The following is a 21,953-nucleotide window of genomic DNA, read 5'->3' on the forward strand; positions in this document are numbered from 1 at the left end:
GGGACTTGTTAAGTGTCTTGTTCAAAGTCCAAAGTTACTACAAAGCTGAGACAGAAGTTGAACCCAAATCAGTTCAAATATCTTGATGACTTGCTTCTTACTACCCTATTTGCTTTCTAAAAGACTTATACTGACTTATAATGATACTAAAAACTAAGGTATTCCTACTCCAATTTTTTTTGGTAAGACGATGGTTTTAATACACAGTAAGGACTACTATGTTCAGAACCAAATTAATGTATTAAACCAATACCCATTTTCATATCCTAATTTGATAGTCTATACCAAATCTCTCATTACCAGTTAGACCTTATATAGTCAGAAGAGCAGAAAATGTTTTGTTCAACCTCTATAATATTTTCATATATTTAGAATATGTAAGATGCCCTCCACATTTCAAAATCTATAAATAATAATCTTTCTACAAATTTTCCCAGACACATTTATGTCTGTCTACTTGGAAGTAATGAACCTTTGGGTTTTACCATAAAATGAAGCATTCCAAAACATGTAGGCTTCAATGTGCTCAAAGCACTATAACAACAGATTACAGACTAAACTACAAAATATTCTCTGTATAATTATTATTAGCTCCATTTTACAAGCAAAGAAACTATGGTAAGAAAGTTCACATAATTTACCCAAAGTAATAAAGCTAGAAAGTGGGAGAGCTGGAATTTAAACCAGGTTTGTATAATTCCAAAGCCTATGCTCCCTATTGCCACCATCTGCTGTCTCCTAGTTCCTATCTGGTAAACATATTATCCTTGCCCACAATGTCCTTGTCCCAATTCTAAAACCTCTACAGAAATGCATGCATACTTATTTAAAGCTATGGTTAACTATATTCATTAATTTGTCATAGCTTCTAAAGTAAAATCATTACAAAGTTACCTGAAGAATTACCATTAGAAAAATTCAGGTAAGGCAACACATTTTCATAAAAGTTGGATAGGTTGAGAACAGATAATTTATACAACCAAACCTTTTTTGTTCATCAGGAGTTATCATTCTTAAATTGATGTGATGGTAAAACTAGAAAAATTTTTAAAAATTTTAAGAAAATTCAAATACCATAAACCACCAACCTAAAGGCTGAACAAAGAACTTATTTTACAAGATCACATTACCTTCAATACCTAAGGACTGAACTGTGACTACTATTATATTCTATATCTGAGGTTTTATTATCAGCCTAACAGAAAAAACATAAACATACCGTAACTTGGACAATTTTAAACTTCTGAATGGCTACTATCTCCCATGTTCCAGTGTTTCATATTTCTTTATAAAAGCATATCTAAAAATAGGTCAAGAGTAACCCTCCTCAAACACGAATTCCTCAATCTATTAGAGTTTGAACCTAAATATATAACTTCTTAATGTAGAAGATATAGTTAAAAATAACATTCTTCTGTTTTTTTATCAGACACATTCATTAGATTAGTAAGACAATATAACAATCATCGTCTAAGATATGTCAAATAATAGATCAAGTCTTACCTCCATTGCTAAAGCTGCTGTCTGTTGGTCATAGTGATTCAGAAGATTAGGCATGAAGGTAGTATTATAAGGCAAATCTTGGCACATCCTCAAGGTAATGGGTTCACAAGAAAACAAACTGTGCCCACCTATATGTCCCACAAACATAGTCAAGGGCCAAAAGTAGAAGACAATCCAACTCATAGCCATCCTTCCTGGATCTGAATGAGATTTGGATGATCAGGCCTACTCAATACGTATTTTAGATCTTTATACACCTGCAGGTCTCAGCTTGAAAATATTTCTTCTATATCTTACTGTTAAGTTCTTCAAACAGTTAAATACTCTTTGCACCGTCAGAGGTTTGTTAGCTTGGTCTCACAAAAGGCATTTGTTTTTGGTTTCACAATACGGGAAAATGACATCATCTTGTCTCTTCTTTTCATTTTATTACATAGGGCACATTTGGCCAACATATCAAGTTGATCAACCACATTCCCAAACAACAGATTCCATCTTAGGAGAAGAGCTATTTCTTCCTTTGATTGAAATATCTGAAAAGTATTTTTTTAATGGGAGATATTAGTGATTTCCTCTCAAAATATTGTAGACTTGATATTAAAGTCTTTGATGAGTTCAGTAAAGTTGCAGGATACAAAGTCAATATACAAAAATCAGTTGTGTTTCCGCACACCAACAATGAACTATGAGAAAGAGAAATAAAGAAAGCAATCTTTGATGAGAGACATCATACTGACCTTATAGATAAAATACATGGATATTTCAGAGACATAATATAGTTTCTCTACTTTATCATTTATGCTATAGATATGCTAAAATCCTTAACCAGAATTTAAAGGCAAATTTTCTTCCTTCAATTGTTTATATAACCTATGGTTTAATTTCTTATCTAGAAAGGTGGTTTTCATTTGTCACAAGATATAATTAATCCATTTTGAAAAGTTCTTATGCTGTTGTCCTAAAATTAAATATCTGCCATATTTAGACAAAAAAAAAACCCAAAATCTTTAAGTATCTGTCATATTTATAACCAAAACTATTGAATTTAAAATTTATTATATGTGTTTTAATCATTAAAAGTGCATTTTTACATTGACTTGGCAGAAGGTATCTGTGAAAACAGTGAAATATAAATAAACTGAAAGATATGAATTCAAGTCCCTTACTAGCTGTGTAAATATAAACATATCATTTAACTTCTCTGAACTCAGAATTTTTCTTCCTGAAAATACTCTCTCTTACAAGGATGATATGTGAGTGAATTATGTGATAATATATGTAAAAATACTTCATAAAATGGCAAAGCAGCATCAAACATTAGGTAATTGTATTACTAAATTACAGTTATACGAGGGTTATCTCCATCAACCAATATTGAATTGGCAAACAGAAGGTTCTAAAAGTACTACCAAGAAATGTTTCCAACATTACACATCATCTTTTTAGATAGTGCAAAAACAGTATCATAGATGTAGAAATATTTGACTAACAAATGTTTTATTGGACAGCCAGGCTGCAGAGAATAAAAAACATCCCTTAAAAAAAAAAAATCACAGCAGGAATAGGAATGATTCCCAATTACAGATTCCACTAAGCTTTAGATTCTTTTGACTTGCCCCTAATTTTGCAGGGGCAAGAATACATACCTTATTTGGGGCTGAGAGGGTGTGGGCAGAATGAAAGGCAGGTCTGGTAGGAAAAAGCAGTACTTTCACTGGCTTAATAATGATGTTAAATTTAATTTCATTTCTTTAAATATACATTGGTTATTTCTGTGTTTATTGTGCAGAGCCTATGTTCAAAAAACATGAGTTCAAGTTCAGAAAGTCTCGGAGATCCAAATTATTAGGACAACTTAAGTACTAAGGCCCATGACAGCTTAGACCTTGAGACCTGGACTTCTTTCACTGAAGCAGGGAAAGAAACTGTTCTTTGTTCACTATCAATGCTTGGGACCTCTGCATCCCAAGCTTTAGTTACTAAGCAGAAAAAACTATTTGGAGAAAATAATGCAGTCCCTGATCTTTCCAACTTCTTCCTCTAGTACATGGTATTGAGTGGTGGAAGGGAAAAGGAAAGCCTATGAATTAGGAATACTAAGAATCAGAATTAGGAATACTAAAGTTATGAGCAATCCCTGCCCCAAAAGATTATTCTCTCTATGCAAATCTCTAAGTCAGAGATCTTTGCGACAGCTTTTTGGCCTGCCATATTTTTTTCCTCCTTCAAGCTGGCCCCAGAAATGTGAGGTCTGGCTATAGAAAACTGGTAGTAAACACAGTCGTTTATATTTAAGCTTAATTACGTGCAACACAGTAACAATTATGCATATCATTAAATACGTGTCAAATAACTACTGACAGCTTTATTTGGTTACCATATTAAACTAACCATGTAAGTTCAGTCTTTGTAGTTTGTTGCTTATGCAGCATGTTCATCTGCTTGCAACTAAAAAAACCCAAAAACCTAAAGAGAACATTGCTCCTTTTTTGAATATATACATAGTAATACCAAGAATTTTTCAAATTTCATTTAGACTATTTTTTTTTTAAGATTTGATTTATTTATTTGACAGAGATAGAGAGCGCACAAGCAGGAGTGGGAGAGGGAGAAGCTGACTTGATCCCAGGGCCCTGAGCCGAAAGCAGATGCTTAACAAACTAAGCTACCCAGGTGCCCCTAGACTAATTTTTCAAACAGGTGTTTCAAATTCATGGTTCAAGGAAGACCAGCACATAAAAGAAGGAATGAGAAATATCTCATTGGGTTTTTAAAACTAGATGACACCCCCTTATATTTCTACCTACTTTATTTTACCTGATTTCCTCTAAATTATTCCTTTAGCCTCATGTACAAATGAAGATTCCCACTGTCTTACAAAAGTTTCCTTTATGTACAACAACACCCAAATTACCATATATCAAAACACTTCTGTAAAATCTATTGGTAGGCTGGAGTAGAATGAAAATCTTAATATTTTAAGAAAGACTGCAGTTTATGATTATTGAAATAAAAAATGAATTCAGAAAGACAAAAAGAAAATAAGACAGTAAAAATCTTAAGACAATTTATATTTCCTCCAAAAAAGATGTTCTCTAATGTGTCAGCTAATGTGTAGCTGATTCATGGATCCCCTTAAAAGTCTAAGAAATCTGAATCTCTGGAGAATAAACTCCATTCTAACAGTCACCTCAGGTACCGTTACAAATGGTCCATAAGTCAGGTTTTGAGAAATGCTATCCTAAAACAGAGTAATTAAAGAGTATAGGTATATTTAAATATAATTACATGCTTAGCAAAAGTAATACCTAAATCAAATTTAAAAAATAAAAGCAGATAAAGAATAACACCTTAAAAAAAAGGGAAAGGACATAAATTTATGAATGAATGACAAATAGCCAACAAACACACGAAAAGATATTTGACTTTACTAATTTAAAAAAATGCAAATACGAGAAAACATTTTTGCCAATCAGACAGGCAGAAATACCAATGAAAGAACACAGTATGGGAGAGGATGAAGAAAAAAAGCACATTTTCAACATTCCAACAATTAGAAATACTACTGTAAACTGGTTGGTATTTTAAAATCAGCTACTTACTCAAAAGCCCTTAAAATGTGCACAATTTGATGGAACGAATCTATTCTACACTTTATTCTAAGTAAACACACAAATACACATGATGCATAACCAAAATATGTGAGAGTAACACTGGTATAAAATAAAAAACTAGAAATAACCTTAAAGTCTACCATTAAGGGATTCATTAAAAAAAAAAAAAAAAAAACCTATGGTATAACCACATGCTGGAATATTATATAGTCACTAAAAATGATGAGCAAGATTTACTTTCGTGGTAAGCCAATAAATATACAGTAAGTAAAAAATAAAACAATTCTCTAAACAGCATACATATCCCATTTCTGTCAAAAAAATATATGCACAGAATAAAACTATTTCAATTGCTTAAATATATTATAAATGCTCTGAGATTTTATAAAAGAACCTGTGGTACATTATTCTGCGTATGGAATAATCAACTCTGCTAAACGTTCCAATGTGTGCTGACTAGCTAACAAAAATAAATACCAGTTGAATCACTGATTTATTGGCTGCTGATTAAGCAACAAGCCAAGGGACACTCTAATGCTCTACTGCAGGCAGTAAGAAAAGCAAAAAAGTGATGATCAATTTAGTTTGAGTAAAAACTGATTTTCAATATTGGAAAAAAACAGATCACCGATCGGCTGAATCAAATCGTATGCACATTTTAAAAGAACTTTTGATATATACTCCAAATTGCTCTTCAATAACAATGAGACATCGCTTCTAAACAGGATTGTGTGGGTAGCAAAAGTCATTTTTCCTAAGGAAGAGTCATCTGTGGAAAAGCTGTTGAAGTTCCAGACCTGCAGGAAATAGAGAAGATCCTGGACCCAAAGGGGTCCTGCCAAAAAATGGCAACTCATTAAACAAAGGTTAACAGTCATTTTGGCATTCTTACTGATATTATATTGTTCACTATTGTAATCTGCAGTATCTCAAATAAAGGGGCCTGCTGAGTTAACATTACCAAAGCAAACAGCTTCAGGGGCCAGGTTCTATCAAAAAGTGAGTGATATGGCAACAGCTGTTCATGCCCTACTTGTGGGAAAAGAGGCACACTTGCTTCTCCATAGAGCAATGTAAGATACACGGAAAACTGATTAAGTTGCCTGATTATCATTCCATCAGAAAACAAAAGGACTAGATATATCTAATTTTTATAAATGTGTAATATTAGGAATCTGATACTCCCTAATTACCAGTTAAATTGTAAAAGCCCTCAAAATAAAATAATCTGAGTATTTGTCCTGAACAACAGCAATAAAGGGGTAGGAGATTCAATCTTGGAAGGCTGTCTTTCCATGATGGCTGCAAAACCAGACCCAAAGAACTTAGGTGGGAAAAGCAGGAGGTGGCAACTGTGAAGAGGAAAGCAGGCTGAATCCTGAAGAAATACTGACAAAGTAAGTCCTGAGGTCAAGAGGGTCCTGAAAAAGATCAGGTTCAGGAATTCTATTCCAATTCATACTTTTTGTACAGAAAATGATCCATTTCATCATTCTCGGTTTAGATTTAATTTTCTTGACACCTTATAAATATAAACAACATTTTGCATTTCCAGTTCAGAAATACTATCCAAAGGCTGCCTCACACACAGTAGCTGCAGTTGGAACTCCTAGGGGCAATATTCTTTGTCTTCTTTCAGTTTTCCAAGAATGTATTGCAAGGATTAGCAATGACTACCTCTAAATAACGAAGTTTCTCCTGTAAGGGAAAGTACTGTATTGTAAGAGAGACAAAATATGAGCATATTCACTGTTTTAAGTGTTACTTTCCTTTTCCTAAAATCCATGTGTCCTCTGGCTTTCTGTTTTGCACATCTTATTATTTAAAAAAATAAATTCATTCTCAAAATTTTGTTTCCTGGTTGCTAAGTTTATATAGCTTCATATTTAATTCATAGGGCCTAGATTCCTATTTATCTCTGAATGAGAATCTCTTTTCTGCTCTATTTCATCTCTCTAGTTTTTAAAGTCCATTTGGGCATCTACATATTACCACAAATAACCCTAATCATCCAATGTGCTCAGTGATGGTAGGGCTTAAAAAAACCAAACAGACAGGAAAAACAACACATCTAGGTTCAAAATTAAAATGAATGGTAGGCATCAAAATACAGTCCATTTTACAAATTAAAAATTACTTTTTTTTTTTTTTAAAGATTTTATTTATTTATGTGACAGAGAGACAGCCAGCGAGAGAGGGAACACAGCAGGGGGAGTGGGAAAGGAAGAAGCAGGCTCATAGCGGAGGAGCCCGATGTGGGACTCGATCCCGGTACGCTGGGATCACGCCCTGAGCCGAAGGCAGACGCTTTAACGACTGCGCTACCCAGGCGCCCCTACAAATTAAAAATTACTTTTAAGACTAAAGAGAGCAGAAGATCTTTTAAAACTAACCTGAAAACAAAAATGGAAAGTTAATAAGACATCTGGCTGGCCCAGTGGGCGGAGCATGTGACTCTTAATTTTGCGGTTGTGAGTTCGAGCCCCACGCTGGGTGTAGGGATTACTTTAAAAAATAAAATCTTCAAAAAAAAAAAAAAAAGGAAAGTTAAAAGATGGCCAGATTCCGATCGAAAGAAAGAAAGAAAGAAAGAAAGAAAGAAAGAAAGAAAGAAAGAAAGAAAGAAAGAAAGAAAGAAAGAAAGAAATTGGATTGAAATCCCAGTCCAGCTTCCCCTTCCAATTCAGATCTACTCATCAGAAAATCCCCTAATATCAAGCCCGACTTTTTCCCTTAGCATGTTTGTATGGTTTGTATGATTTGACTATAAAATTATTTCAGTGACATAAAATTTAGAAACCAGGATTTTGGTTTTTGGGTTTTTTTTTTTTTTTTTAAAGCTCACTAGCCTAGTTATATACTTCAGATCCACCAAAAGTGTCAATGGTTCTCAGCATAATGAAGTGAAAAGCATTTTGATGCAATCATCAGTTAAAACTCCTTCCTAGCCAGTAAAAAGTTGTTACTCTTTTCTCAAATCTATATTGAATAATTTCTTCAACAGACATTTTCCAAATCACTTTTTATTTGCATTATTGCTCTTTTGTGGGCAGCTACAGCTTTAAACAGCCATAGTTCTAGAGTTTTAGGAGTTAAAAAAAAAAAAAAACAAAAAAAAAAAACATGAGGCCAACATCACTCTCCTCTGTGAAAGGTAAAGATGTAAGAACTGTTTCCTACCACATTTCTTAAAGAAAATAAAGACAACAGAAGCCTAACATCAACAAACTAAAATGCTCAGAATTACTTTTGAGTATACAATCTTATAGTTTCACTAACTAATATGAAATTTAAGATGGGTATAGAAGAGTTTTTCCTGAAGTGGAAAACAGAGGACTTATTATGAGTTAAAAACTCCTTTCTTCTTCCCCAGTGACAAAGCCTTCCACACTGTACTATACAAAGGAAGAATGTGCACTTTATTAAATTCCTCTCAACCTTTCCTACTACAAATATCTCAATCATGGAACTCCCAAGAAAAATCTACCTCAATGTTGAAAGCACAAAACAAAGCTCAAAAGAATATAGTAGCTAAGATGGGGAAAAGAATGAAAGGGACCAACAGTCATTTCTTCTACATTAATGAGACACTTAAAGATTTAGGAGAGGCAGAGAGTAGTAAGTGGATGAGATTTTTTTAAAAATTGTAAGAAAGAGAAGGTAGGATGGTAGGTTTTATTATTTACTTATTCTCCTGATAGTTTCAAAACATTTGGGGGGTAGAGGAGGAATATGTTATTTCACTAAATAAAAGGCAAGAGGGTAAGAGAAGGGGTGCGTCTTAATTTATATTTTATTTTCAGCTCCATCCCTTCAAGCCCACCCGTTAAGCTTTCACGCCTCTTTCCTACTTTCCCTAACTCTGAATCTTTTTATCCGTATGCTGTGGCTTGGTAATTCCTGTAAATGCCCCCCCCCCCCATTTTTTTTTCCTGGAGGAAAAAGATAGTATTGATTTGCTTAAAAGTATGGACGGGAAGCATTATCTTGCTTAATAACAGAACTAAGGATTTATCTATTCCTTAGACTGTCAGCACACCAATGAAGACTCAAAGAAGGCTGAAGAGGGAGGTAACATCCCTCATGTCAGTCAGGTCTTTGTTTCCCTGCTCTTGCGGTACTGGCTTTGCAAAGTAACCCAATTCCCGTAAATAAACATTACAGTCTATCAAAACTACTTTTATAAGATAAGATTTTGTTTGGATACTTTTATACGGCACTCATTTTTATAGCTGTTGGTCTGCTCTGCTGCTACATCTGCCCAAATTCAGAAGGGAATCAAAATTTAAAACTTTATTTTAATTTTGGGCAAAAAATTGGACCTCTTTTATTGGGTAGATATTTTTCAACTTCAAATTTACCCCATACCTAAATTAATGGCATGCGCTTTTGTTCTTAAAAAGAAGAAGAAGAAAAAAAAAAAAGCCCTCTTTCTCCTACAGAGGCGGCACCTAACTCCAAGACTCCTGAGATTTAACGAGCTTTCTGGGAAGATATTAAAATGTCTTGAAATGTTTTTACAGCACCCTTATTTGAGAGGCCATCTATTAATTACCCAGCAGTACCCTCACGGCAAATACACATTAGCATAAAAGAGGGCAGCTGGGGCAAGCATTTGGGAGAGAGTGCAGACTTTGGAAACTGATGGGATGGAGGGGACAACTTTTAGGCACTGGAAATAAGAGGTTGGCCAAATGCTAAAACAACATCTAGGCAAGGGGCAGTTCTAACGTGGGTCTCGGGGCCGGCCCCAAGGGCCCGGGGCGCCGGAGCTCTAGATGCATTGTCCTCCCCCTTCCCCCCTCCCGGCCGCCGCCGCCGCGTCCTCCACCCACGCTCCGGCAAGCGGGGAGCGCCACGCGTCCCCGCGGCGCCAACCCAGGGAGTGGGCGCCCACCCCAGACACCCTCCACCGCCTAGGGTTTGGGCCGGGGGTGGCGAAGAGGGAGCCGCGGTCCACACTCGCACAGGTTGCCCAACGCGGGCTTAGGATGCAGAGGGTTAATAATCTCCCGGGCATCTGCTCACCTCAGCCCGCACCCCAAACTCGGCTCCTCCGCACCCCTTCGGCCCGCCGTGGAGCCCAAGGAACCCCCTCCGACACACCGCCACAGCCAGGCGCCGAAGGCTTTTGTTTTGGCCGCGACGAGAATAACGATCCTTGAGGAGGAGGTGCCGGAGCTGCTGGTGGCTCCTCAGCACAGGGTTAGGCAGAGGAGCGGGCAGCCGCGGCGGCACCTCCTCATTCCCCACACTGCCCGCGCCCTTTTCCAGCAAAGCCGGACCGGGAGCCGCACGCCTCGTCGCTCACCTCACACCTCGGGGCCGGGCTCCAAGGGGGCTGCAGCGCCGGCCCGGAGCGGCCGCGGGTCCCTCAGGTAAACGGAGCCACTGAGGACCAACAGCGCGCGCCGCCTCGGAACGAACGCGAGCTTTCGGGAGCGCCGGGGCGCGCGGCTCGGGGAGCGAGCGCGGCCGCGCGCGCACGCACGACGCAGGCGCGCTGCGCACACTCGGCCGAACGCTCCCATTTTGAGCCCAGCTGCGACGTCCGGCTCCCTACCTCAGGCTTGGGTGACGCCTTTTGTTGACCTGCACCGGCGGAGGTCTTTCAAACTCTGGAAACGTTTTTCTTAAATGCACTCAGCCCTCTTTGCAAAGCCGTCCCTGCCCTGCTGAGCAAGCGCGGCGACTCTTATCACCCAAGCCCGGGATGCTATTATTGGAAGACCGCCAAAACCTGTTCTGAGAACGAGTGTCCTGACCTAGGGACCCGGGGATTGGAGGTGTCAAGAGTAGGGTTACAGATGTTGAGGGTGGCACTGGGTGCAGATAGGAGTAGGCATCTGGCCTGTTGAGAGCTTCACGCTTAAACAACAGAGCAGACTGGATACCTGCCTGGGAACAGTTTATATCCGTGTGGCCAACACCTTAGTGCACAGGTGGATTCCCACATCTTTTTCTCCGTAGAAAATGTATCCCCTCTTTTCTTCCACATAAACCAGTTCTGAGCTGAAAGAGTTCTTAAAGATCATCTAAACCCAATCTCTCATTTTTCAGACGAGGAAAAGAACGCTCAGAAAGGTTAAATGACTTACCCAGAGTCACACAGCTTTTTAATGGGAGTCTGTAGTCATTCAAAGCCAAGGCTGTTTTTTTCTACTACACTGTTTTACCTACCTTTCTTTCTCTTCCTTTTTCTCACTTTGCAAGCTAGACGTCACAGGCATCATTTTGTTCTGTTGATAGCACATGGGTCTCAAAGTAATACGGATCCTGCGGCACAACAATGTGAATATACTTGCCACTACTCAACTGTACACTCTAACAATGGTTAAGATGGTAAGGTTTATGTTATGTGTATTTTACCACAATTTTTAAAAGGTACTCAATAAGTGTTAAATAAATAATGAGTATCGAGCTTAGTAATAAATATAGTTTAACATCAGATGGTGAGCATGGGGAAAAAGCATAATAAATGAGATCTGAAGTGACATTTCAATTTTCTTAATAAATACTTGAGCAGTAACAGCTTTTTTTTTTTAAAGTAATACCGATCCTTCTGCTGATTCTAAGCAAGTCAGTGTGTCCTCTTGTGCCGACACTGCCTTTTCAGAGGGTGAGTGAGGAGGCAAATAGTGTATGTGAAAATCTGTGTGTGCTTGCTTTATGTATTTCTAGATCCCTTGTATCTGCAGAATCTCTGAAGATGTGTAGCTAATGTATTTTTATGCAATTTACACAGCATCCCATGAAAACTGTCAGGCATAGGACATATAGCTCACATGGGAAGGTGGGAGCGATTTAGAAATTATCACTGCATGTATCGACATGATTAAATCTCAGAAATATAACATTGAAAAAAGCAAACTACAAGATATGTAAATCATGGTATCTCTTTAAAAACACCTAGCTATATTGTTTATGCTTATCTACAAAAAAACATGAAAATGGACAAGTAGGCTACATACCAATTTCATAGATAGTGGTTACCTCTGGACAGGGAGGGGAATGAGATCTGGAAAGTATACAAAAGGGGCTTTGACAATCACACACATGAAACAAAAATGTTAATATTTTTTTTTAATTTGGTGGGGATACAGGGGTGTTTCTTACGTAGTCTCTAAATTTTTCTTTATGTTTGAAGTAATGTTGAAATATTTCAGACTTCAGTGAGCTGGTGTGCTCACTATGAACATAGCCTGACTTGTGTCATTCAGATCAGAGGGGAAGGGAGCGTCTGTAGTTAGACGGATGTGGTACTGGGCAAGTGGATGCCCAGAGGGTGCTGGTTGAGAGGACAGTCGACAGGGATCTTATTTTCAGGCATAAAATTATGCAAATTCAACAGGGATAAAGTGAGATGGTTTCTTTTATCCCATCTCTCTTTCATTCCATGTTGTAACCACCAATAGAAAGTCTTTAATGAGTGGGAACTTCACAGAGAGACTCAGCATGTTGTTAAAACTGGTCTCTTTCTGGATGAACCCGTTTTGAAACCATAAATGTTAACTGGTAATATTGTACATGGTAATTTAGTATTGCATCGACTACCTCCCCCAGACCCCTACCCCCCACGAAAAGCTTTGTTTATTCATTTACACACAACTTGATCATGTGGAAAAACCACTAGGCTGGAATTCAGACAACCTAGGTTCTAATTTCAGTTTGGCCACTTACAGATCCTGTGTTAACTCAAGGAAAGCAACAATCTCTATGAGCTTCACTCTTCTTGTTCAAGTTGAAGGTATACAAATGCTGCCTATTTCCAAACTAGGAAACAATACAAACATAGGTTTACATTTATTTAAGTTGGAGGAGAGCATATTCTTATCTATTTTAGGAAGCATAAAATAGTGAAGGTTTTGGGGGGGTTGTTTTGTCTTTTTGTTGTTGTTACCTGCTGCCCATAGGAACTGCTTTATATTTACCAAAGTAGCTCCGTCTGGGATTTTGAATTTTTGGTTGTTCTCCACGTGTTTACAGTTCTATCACAACAGTTATCACTGCGGGCTTTATATTAGTTATTTACACATTGCATTTTCCAGTCTTTCTCATTAGATCTTTTTTATCCTTGTATTCTCGGTCTGCCCCTTATTCCATGGTGGGTGCTTAAGAAATTTAATTAAATTAGACTGGACTGTAAAATTTTCCAAATTTGGAGTTATTCTTATTAAGCCATGCCATCTGCTGGTTCCCTGGTGTATCTGTCAGTCAGCCTGAAATCCTGTTGAAATTCATGTCGAAGCATTTGTGAGTTTGTGTGTTGGGCAATTTTCCCACGTCCTTCCACTTCCTGCTGCAGGTGCTATTCTTTCATTGAACCAGCGGCGAGTTCTTTTTCCTCCTACCCTCTTTTACCTGTTGGCCACTCCTAAAACCCGGAAAAGTGGAGTTTACATTTCGGAGCCCCGGAATGACCAGAGAACTATAATTGGGCATGCTCAGTAGGTTGCCCTCAGTTGGAACACAAATATGTCTTGAGTGCCTATCAATGCTGCTGTGTCAGGATTGGACACATCTTTCTCCCAGCCTTATTTTGGGAGATTGCAGCCCTCCTACTCTCTTGGTGCTCGGGCTTTTTAATTTTATCCGTGTGCCCAATTTTGGAGCCAGCCTTCGCGAATCTCTTGACCAATCAAGAGACCACACATTGTTGCCTAAGAGACCCCGGATGCCAGCGAAAGGATTTATAGGTGGTGATTGGATTCTGGAAGAAAGGGTAGGGGCTGGTCAAAGAAAAGGCTGCCATGGCAACACCAGCGCTTGAGGCTTGAAGAGGGAGGTGAGCTGAAAGAGGTGAGAGCAGTGGGCAGTGCATGAAAAGGATGGGGAGTCTTTTCAGAGCTCCACTCTGAGATCCTCGTGGGCCTCTCAAAACCTTGTTAGTCCTCCTGGGGATTACATTTTGCTCCGTATCAACTGCAGTTCAAGTGCTAGATGCTTCATACTTAGGAAATTAACAACAGTTTGTTATTTCTAAGCCTATGAAAAACTAGCTCTTTGTCTTTGGTTTAGTTTTTGCTTTGTTTCTAACTAGTTGAGTATAAGATGAATTCGTATTTAAATCTAACCATACCTTGTTTCCTGATAATTTCCTGATATCATTTCCTTCTCTGATAATACTGCAATGCACAATGTGTGTTGGCAGAGAAACTCAATCCTATTTTGCTCTGTAAATTCCAAATAAAAACCTGATAATCCTGAGTTTAACTGCAGTGCTCAATTCATGATGTTCTGAGTTTTATCCTACATTTCTGTTAGTTTTAATCTTTAAACTGCTTCATCTCCTCTATTGTATTCATTAATTCAGTTGATTTAACAAATATTTGAGCACCAATTACGTAGAACTGGGATTAGGATTCACGTGAGCAATGTAAGAAAACCACATGAGGAAGGAAGCATCGGAGTTCTGTACTGGTTGTTTTGTACCAAAGTTCAGTGTGTCTGGGCAGACAGTGCATGAAGGGAGAGAGAGGAGGAGGAGGCTGAAAAGGTAGAGTGAGGTAAATTCATAGTGGACCTAGACTTCCATACTAAGGAGTCTGGTTATGCTGTAGCCATCAGAGAGCCTCTGAAGATTTTTGAGCTGAAAAGTGACACAATCAACTGGTCTTTTTTTTTTTTAAGATTTTATTTATTTATTAAAGAGAGAGAGAAAGCAAGCGAGCACAAGCAGGGAGAGCAGCAGGATGAGGGAAAGGGAGAAGCAGACTCCTTGCTGCACAGAGAGCCCAACATGGGGCTCCATTCCAGGACCCTGGAATCAGCCGAAGGCAGAGGCTTAACCCACTGAGCCACCCAGGTGTCCCTCAACCGGTCTTTTAAAAAATATTTCCCTTAGTAGAATGGTGGTTACCAGAGGCTCGGGGGTGGGGGAAACGGGGAGACATTGATCCAAGGGTATAAACTTTCAATTATAAGTTGAAAAAGTTCTGGAGATCTAATGTCCAGCATGGTGACTTTAATTAATAATAATATGTTTTATACTTGAAAACTACTAAGAGAGTAGTTCTCAAGTGTTCTCAACACACACACACAAATGGTAACTATGGGAGGTGATGGATGGGTTAAATACTTTGATTGTAATCATTTCATGGTGTATACATACATCAAAACATCAAGTTGTACACCTTAAATATATACATTTTTTTGTAAAATCAAAAACCCTCTCTCACAGTAGACTGCATGCTCTATTAAAGCAGAGACTCTTATCTTTGTACCCCTAACACAGGACTAATAGGTCCTTAGTAAAGTCAAATAATGGTTGCAGTGTGAAGAATGGCTCAGAAAATGGGATTGGAGATTTGTGACCACTGAAACTTTACCAGAGGACCCATCCTTGCTGTTGAACATGGAACTAGAACCATACATTGAGCATTAGGACCAAAGACCCTCTTTCTTCCTTTTCATTCAAAGAAAAATTAACAATCAACATACAAAGACAGCCATTAAGGTGGAAAGAGGTCACACAAAAAACAGCAAGCTTATATGTGGAAGGAGAGGAAGACAACTTGCTTTGTCTTGTTGACAGAGTGGGGACAGTTATTTCTTGTGTATGTTATATAAAAATGTCTATCTTTGTAATCGTCCTGAGTGTTTATGCTGTGAACGTGTGTGTGCATGCAGATCTATCTGTACACTGCCCATCTTCTGGAGTGGAAGGAGGAGGAAAAAAACCACAAAAGGATAATGGCAAAAGCAAGGGCAGGACAACCCCATTTGAATGCTTCATCAGGACTGTATTACCAAGAGGGCTGTTTCTCCTGGCCAGCCCCATCTTCTGAAAACCAAGTTGATTGAAGAAAGGCTAATTCAAATAATTTCTAACTGTTAGGAGTCAGGAAAAAGAAAACAGCCAGTGCAGGGCCTTAGGGAAGCCCAAGAGAGGCTACTTTGTCTGAATTCAGAAATTGTGCCTAGCTTGTTTTCTCTATAAACTGGAAAGTTCTCAGCTTACAGCAGGAGTTTCTCACCTGGGGTAAGCAAAATTTTATGTTCATGTGCATTTTTCTAGGGAAAGGATTCATAGCTTTCATCATGTTCTCAAAGAGTTTTATGGACCTCAAAAAAAAAAAGATTAAAAACAACAACTGGCTTAAAGAGAAGAAAGGTCGAACATAAATAAGAACAATACAAAACAAAAAGATATGTGATTTTTAACTGAGCAGATCTAGGCTCAGAGACCATGCTTTGTATCTATAATTTGCCCACTCATACATACTTTTATAGCTGCCAATTAATAATACTGTAATGAAATAATTTCTTATACCTTTTTGCAATTTGGCTAAACATGTGTGACTCAGATAATTAGGTGTTAGAGGTTGGGAAGAAAGTGAGTGCTGATGGGAGTCCTCTTTATACCAGTGGTTTGGTGGCAGTAGGCAACTGCCAAGAAGGAATTGTGTAATGATGCCCCTGTGGTTTTCAAACATTGGCTTTATCTTCAGCTATAACTCAAACCTGAGAGAGAATATTACCTGTCAAGGGAGAGCCTCAAAGATTTCAGATCTAGCTTTTTGGGGAATCCCATATCAGCCAAAAGTAATTTTTTTTAATTGTCCAATCTTTGCTGCTATAGAGTAATTTTTGGAGTTCATAGATCAGGCAAGCAAGGCCTGGCTCTCTCAGTCACCACTACCACCTTCTGATATGAAACCCACTTTCAGAGAGGAAGGAAGGCAGAAGCAAGCAGAAACTCTGAGGATGCAATATTGAAACTATCGTCAATCTGCTTTAAATATTTTCCACCTTAAAATATTTTGCTATGGCCCTCTAATAGGTTTTTTTTTAAGAGTTTAATTATTTGAGAGAGAGAGAGCATGAGCGGAGAGAGGGGTAGAGGGAGAGGGAGAAGCAGACTCCCTACTGAGCAGGGAGCCCGACACTGGGCTTGATCCCAGAACCCTGAGATCATGACCTGAGCCGAAGGCAGATGCTCAACCAACTGAGCCACCCAGGCGCCCACCTCTGATAGGTTTTGAGGCACTCTGTAAAGTTCTAAGAAAGGTTGCAGGAAAGTTACTAGTTACTGAGACTGTCCATTTGTCAGGCACTCTGCTGGACCCATTTTCTCCAATCTTTGAAACAGTGATTGAAGGTAGATGCAGATAGATTAAATGCTCAGATAGACCGAATAATTTGCAAAATGTTATACAGTTAGTAAGTTTTAGAGCCAGGATCAAACCTGTGTAATGTGAACAGTTATGTAATTTTTTAAATGTAAGCAAATGTAATACTTGCAATATAAGTAAATAAGCAGAAAGAAGAAATCTATCCCAAGGCTATGAGGTGGCTCACAAAAAATGGGTAAGAAAGGACAAGGGTCTTCTGAGGGGTAAGGCAGCAGGAGCAACCTAACAGATCATCAATGCTATTGTGAACAACCACCTCAGCTGTCAAGTTAGGATGAGCCAGTGTCGGTCCAACTGGCCTAGCTTGGTCTCATGATCAGTTCTTGGCTGGAGAAGGGCAGGCCACCTTGATTAACCAACCCAGCAGATTCTAAACAATGAAGGGAAAGTAATTCTTCATGGAAATTAAAGTGTTTTAATCAAATGAACGTAGACCTATACTGGGCACCTAAAAACAGGACATTTCCCCCAGTAAACCCAAATCTGCCCATCTCTAAAGGCTCGGCTTTGTCCATTACACCATTCTACTTCTTAAATATGGTATCAAGCTAGAACCCTTGTTACTTAGATATCACAAAGAGGGGAGGAAGAAAGACCCAAGAGACCAGAATGGAGTGCTTTATATTGCACTATGATTTTATAAATTAAAATACTTCTTTCTGGCCAGTAGGGTATGTTCTTAGCTAGGAGTGATTTAAACAGACCTGATCTGATTTCTAGTTCCACAACCTACTGTCTGTGTAAACTTAGGCAGGGTGTGCAACATCAATGGGCCTCGTTTTCTTCATCTATAAAATGAGCTAAAACCTACCACCTCACCACATTGTTGTAAGCTTTAATTGAGCATGTTTATAAAGTGCCTGACCTATAAAATGCTCCCAGTAAATGTTCTTCCCCCCCCCAATTCTCTCTCTCAATGTACTAAAAGATAGTATGGTATTAGTATTTTTAGTATTCTGAAGATCATGTGATTTATTTCTTCTGATAGGTATGGTTTTTCTTTTGGAAGGATATTCCGTTATTTCATGATGGCATTTGCACCTCCAAAAAGCATAGATGGTCCCAAAATGCAGACAAAGATGAGTACCTGGACACCTCTAAACCATCAGCTTTTGAATGACCGGGTAAGTGACCAGAGCTATTGTATAGTCTGTGAGGAGTTCCCAGAAAAAGATTTTCTTGCTAGAGTTGCAGTTACTGAATAATGCTGCATATTTAACCAAATAAAATGAATAAATCTCCATTGATTGCTCGCGTTACTCAGCTTCTCCTGAGAAGTTTATTTCCCACCTGCATTCTGGGAAAGCACTAACAGAACACACCAAGGGACTGTAGAGGTGGCAAGCTGGGTATCATGCCAGGTGTGATTGGCCAGCCTTGGGGGATTTCTATTCCTGCTTCAGCTGGGGGCAGAATATACCAGCAGGTCAGTGAGCTCCGATTATCAATACCTATTATAGGGACCGCACTAGTTGCCAGTGAAAAACAATCAACATCAGTAAGACTGACTTCATTATCTTGCTCCTACATACCAGTTCCTTCTGGTAAAAGGCATCACTTTACACCAAGTCACTCAAGCCAGAAATCATCCTTCTTCCTGCCAGCTCTGGGTTGGTTTTCCCCAATTTACAGGCTAATAATGTAGCCTGTTACTTATGGCATAGAAGACACTACCGTTTCATAGGAAAACACAAGATTCTTGGGTCAGAGACAAAAATCTTCGTTACTCACAGTGCAGCAAGCAGCAGGAGCGTCATGTTTGCACTGGTTCTCTTTGCCCACCTTGTCCCACAAGAGTGCTCCAGAAGGCCTAGAAAAATACTACACACACCACAGGTTTGCATCACAACTGAGGAACAGTGAGCCCAGGGAATCCTTAGCTTTTATAGTAAGCAGTAAGAGCCTGCTCTTGGTCCCAAAGGGAGATAGTACCTCATTACTCAAGGTTGTCTTGCTCCAAACGTACCTTGGAGAAATGGCCCAAGGAAAGAGCAATGAAGACCTGGCATTAAGTATTCCAAGACATTTAGGAGTGGGAGAGGAAGGCCCTGGGAGATGTGTCTACCAGCACCCTGTCACTTCCACACCCAATTCATTTTCAAGTTCTAGAAGTCTTCCTCTTCATCTGGGCCCCTTTCCTTCATTCATCTATATGCCTCCAGCTTCACTTTGTTGATTCACACCCTCATCACCCTTTGCCTGATGCACTGCTATAACCCCTAACTGGTTTCACTGCCTCTATCCCTACCAGTCCATCTTCTATCCTGGTCCCAGAGTGATTTTTCTAAAATACCAAACTAAAAAAAGAAAAATAAATAGAATTAAAAAATAAAGTAAAATACCAAGCTAATCCTTTCATGTGAAACTGATAACAGACTCTGCTCCAAAGAGTAAATTCCAAACCCCTACACCTAGCACTGGGGACGTTTTGTAAGTCGACCTCAGCCAACCTTTTAGTTCCAAGGCCTGTCACTGCTTCCTCCCACCTAAGTGGCCTCCAGACAACCCATGCTCTCTCATGCCTCTGCTCCTTTGCTCCCCTTGTTGCCTCCCCTAAGAGCTAACTCAAAGGTCGTTTTCTCTGGAAAGCCTCTTCCTGCTTGCTTCTCTTTGCTCTCATTCCTGTGTACCCACTTTCCCACTCGACTGTAATGTGTTAAAAGTTGAGATTCTGTCTTTGCTCTCTGTATTTCCAGTGCCTGATAGAGTTCTTGAGGCACAAAAGCTGGAGTCAGAGTTCAGCCATCCTCCCTGGGACCTCCTTCACTGATGCTCCTCTTCTAGTCCCTACATCCCTCCTACCTTAGTCTGGATTTGACCCTTTGCCTCTACACCAAACAGATATGCTAATCACCCTGGCAAAAAAAAAAGAGAGAGAGAGAGAGAGCATCAGTCCTGACCCCTCCTGTTCAGTTCTTTCCTGTTCTATTCCTCTGATGTGAAACAGGAGCGATCTGGGGAGAGAGAGAGAGCAGCCAGTGTAGCAATCCAATAGTGAGAAATAAAAGGGAGAGAGACTGAAAGGAAAAAGATAAAAGAAGTGAGGAAAGAAGAATGAGACAGAATAAGAGGAGGGACCAGGAGAAACAAAAGGCAAGGCAGAGAATGAGAGACAGGAATCTGGCCTTCATCTGGCCCGGAACACAGGCCAGACTATTGAAAGCCCTTTATATTCAGCTCAACAACTGTTTATTGAGCACCTGTTTGTAAATATTCTTGGCACTCCAACAGTTTATATAACAGCTTCTCTGCTTTCCCCCCACCCCCTAAAAAAACTTCGGGGTTTAGTTTTGAAATCTGTTTTCTCCTAGAATTGTGAAGGCTTTATACATATGCGAAAAAGTGACTTGAATTGAAATGCATATTTGTTGGATGCCTTGATTTCAGAGATCTTCTTTGAAAAATTAGAAGTCTTGATCGATTTAGCAGCTATGGAGAAGAAAAGTATCTTAATTGCCTGATTGCCCGTTGCAGGTTGGTTTACTAGAGAAGCAGACTCTGAGATTAGCATGTAGGGTATTGATTGTGGAGGGCCCTCTGGATCAGCACCAGGGAAAGGAAGAGAAAGGAGGGGAGGCGGGTGAGGGGAGAAGAGGAGGGGAAGGGAGGCCTGGCCCTGGAGCCATCAGCCTTTGTTCTTCCACACCGGGGCGCTTGGCTGGCTTAGCTGGTGAAGCATCTGACTCTTGATCTCGTGAGTTTGAGCCCCACATTGGGTGTAGAGATTGCATACATACATACATTAAAAATACACTTCAACATTGACCATTCAGTAGATCCTAGCTGCCCTATAAAGGGCCTGCCCTTGAGCAAAGCAGTGCTCTGAAGTTCATGGCTGACGGCCAGCAGCGCACCCAGCAGGTAAGCGAATAAATCCTGGGCAGGGCATCACAGCCAGAATTACATTGTCTTCTCTTGGTTTTTTAATAGCTTTTGTCTCGAAATGATAAGTTCTAGAGATAATATTTATTTTGTTCTTTAGACCTCTCATTTTTTAAAAAGATTGATTTGTTTGGGGGGGTGGGGACAGAGAGAGAGGGAGAGAGGGAATCTTAAGCAGGCTCCCTGCTGAGCAAGGAAGCCCCACCCAGGGCGTGATCCCACAACCCCAAGATCATGACAGGAGCCAAAAATTCAGAGTCAGATGTTTTTAACCGACTGAGCCACCCAGGTGCTCCTAGACCTCTCATTTTTTATCAAAAGTTATTTTGTGGTTTAGTTAGGTTCCAGTTTGGAGTAAAATTATTTTTTTAAATCTGTGCATGTGTATATGCATGTGTATCTATGTATAATGTACATAGATACACATTAAATTTATATATGGGTATATCAAACTATTTTTTTTAAGTAATCTCTTCACCCAATGTGAGGCTGAAACTCACAACCCCGAGATCAAGACTTACATGCTCTGATGACTGAGCCAGCCAGGCGCCCCAATACGAAACTATTAATAGTGGTTTCCCCCCAAGAGTTGGATGGCACTGGGGGAGGTGGTCCTGTAAAAAGAAAGCTTTCATTTTTTTGCTTTACATACTGCCATAAAATTTCTACAATTCCAAATTTTAAAACAATCTAAAAACAATATAAATAAAAGTAAAGAGAGAACAGTAACTCTGGGAATTGAAAATTCTGGTTCCAGATCACTGATGACTACCTGTATGACTTGAAGAAGTCACTTACTTTCTCTGGGCCTTACCATCCT

General features: G+C 39.3%; 2 protein-coding genes across 3 annotated transcripts in view; one reads left to right on the forward strand and one right to left on the reverse strand.

The window, feature by feature from the left end:
* FZD3 (frizzled class receptor 3) overlaps positions 1–10,572 on the reverse strand; it is an 85,472-nt gene extending 74,900 nt beyond the window's left edge. The window contains exons 1-2 of one of the 2 annotated variants that reach the window (XM_026518921.4): positions 10,429–10,572; positions 1,504–2,186 (exon numbers count right to left, since the gene is read on the reverse strand). In XM_026518921.4, the coding sequence (XP_026374706.1) occupies positions 1,504–1,692 (189 nt within the window). In that variant the 5' untranslated portion in view covers positions 1,693–2,186; positions 10,429–10,572. The remainder of the gene's footprint in view (positions 1–1,503; positions 2,187–10,428) is intronic. The other variant, XM_057310191.1, reaches the window with a different exon arrangement.
* A 3,234-nt stretch (positions 10,573–13,806) lies between these two features.
* The window catches only part of FBXO16 (F-box protein 16), a 49,004-nt gene continuing 40,857 nt past the window's right edge, over positions 13,807–21,953 (forward strand). The window contains exons 1-2 of the mRNA XM_026518924.4: positions 13,807–13,916; positions 18,240–18,375. Coding sequence (XP_026374709.2) covers positions 18,277–18,375 — 99 coding nt within the window. The 5' untranslated portion in view covers positions 13,807–13,916; positions 18,240–18,276. The remainder of the gene's footprint in view (positions 13,917–18,239; positions 18,376–21,953) is intronic.

Source organism: Ursus arctos, unplaced genomic scaffold (assembly GCF_023065955.2).
Source record: "Ursus arctos isolate Adak ecotype North America unplaced genomic scaffold, UrsArc2.0 scaffold_11, whole genome shotgun sequence".
In the NCBI taxonomy this organism is placed as follows: Eukaryota; Metazoa; Chordata; class Mammalia; order Carnivora; family Ursidae; genus Ursus; species Ursus arctos.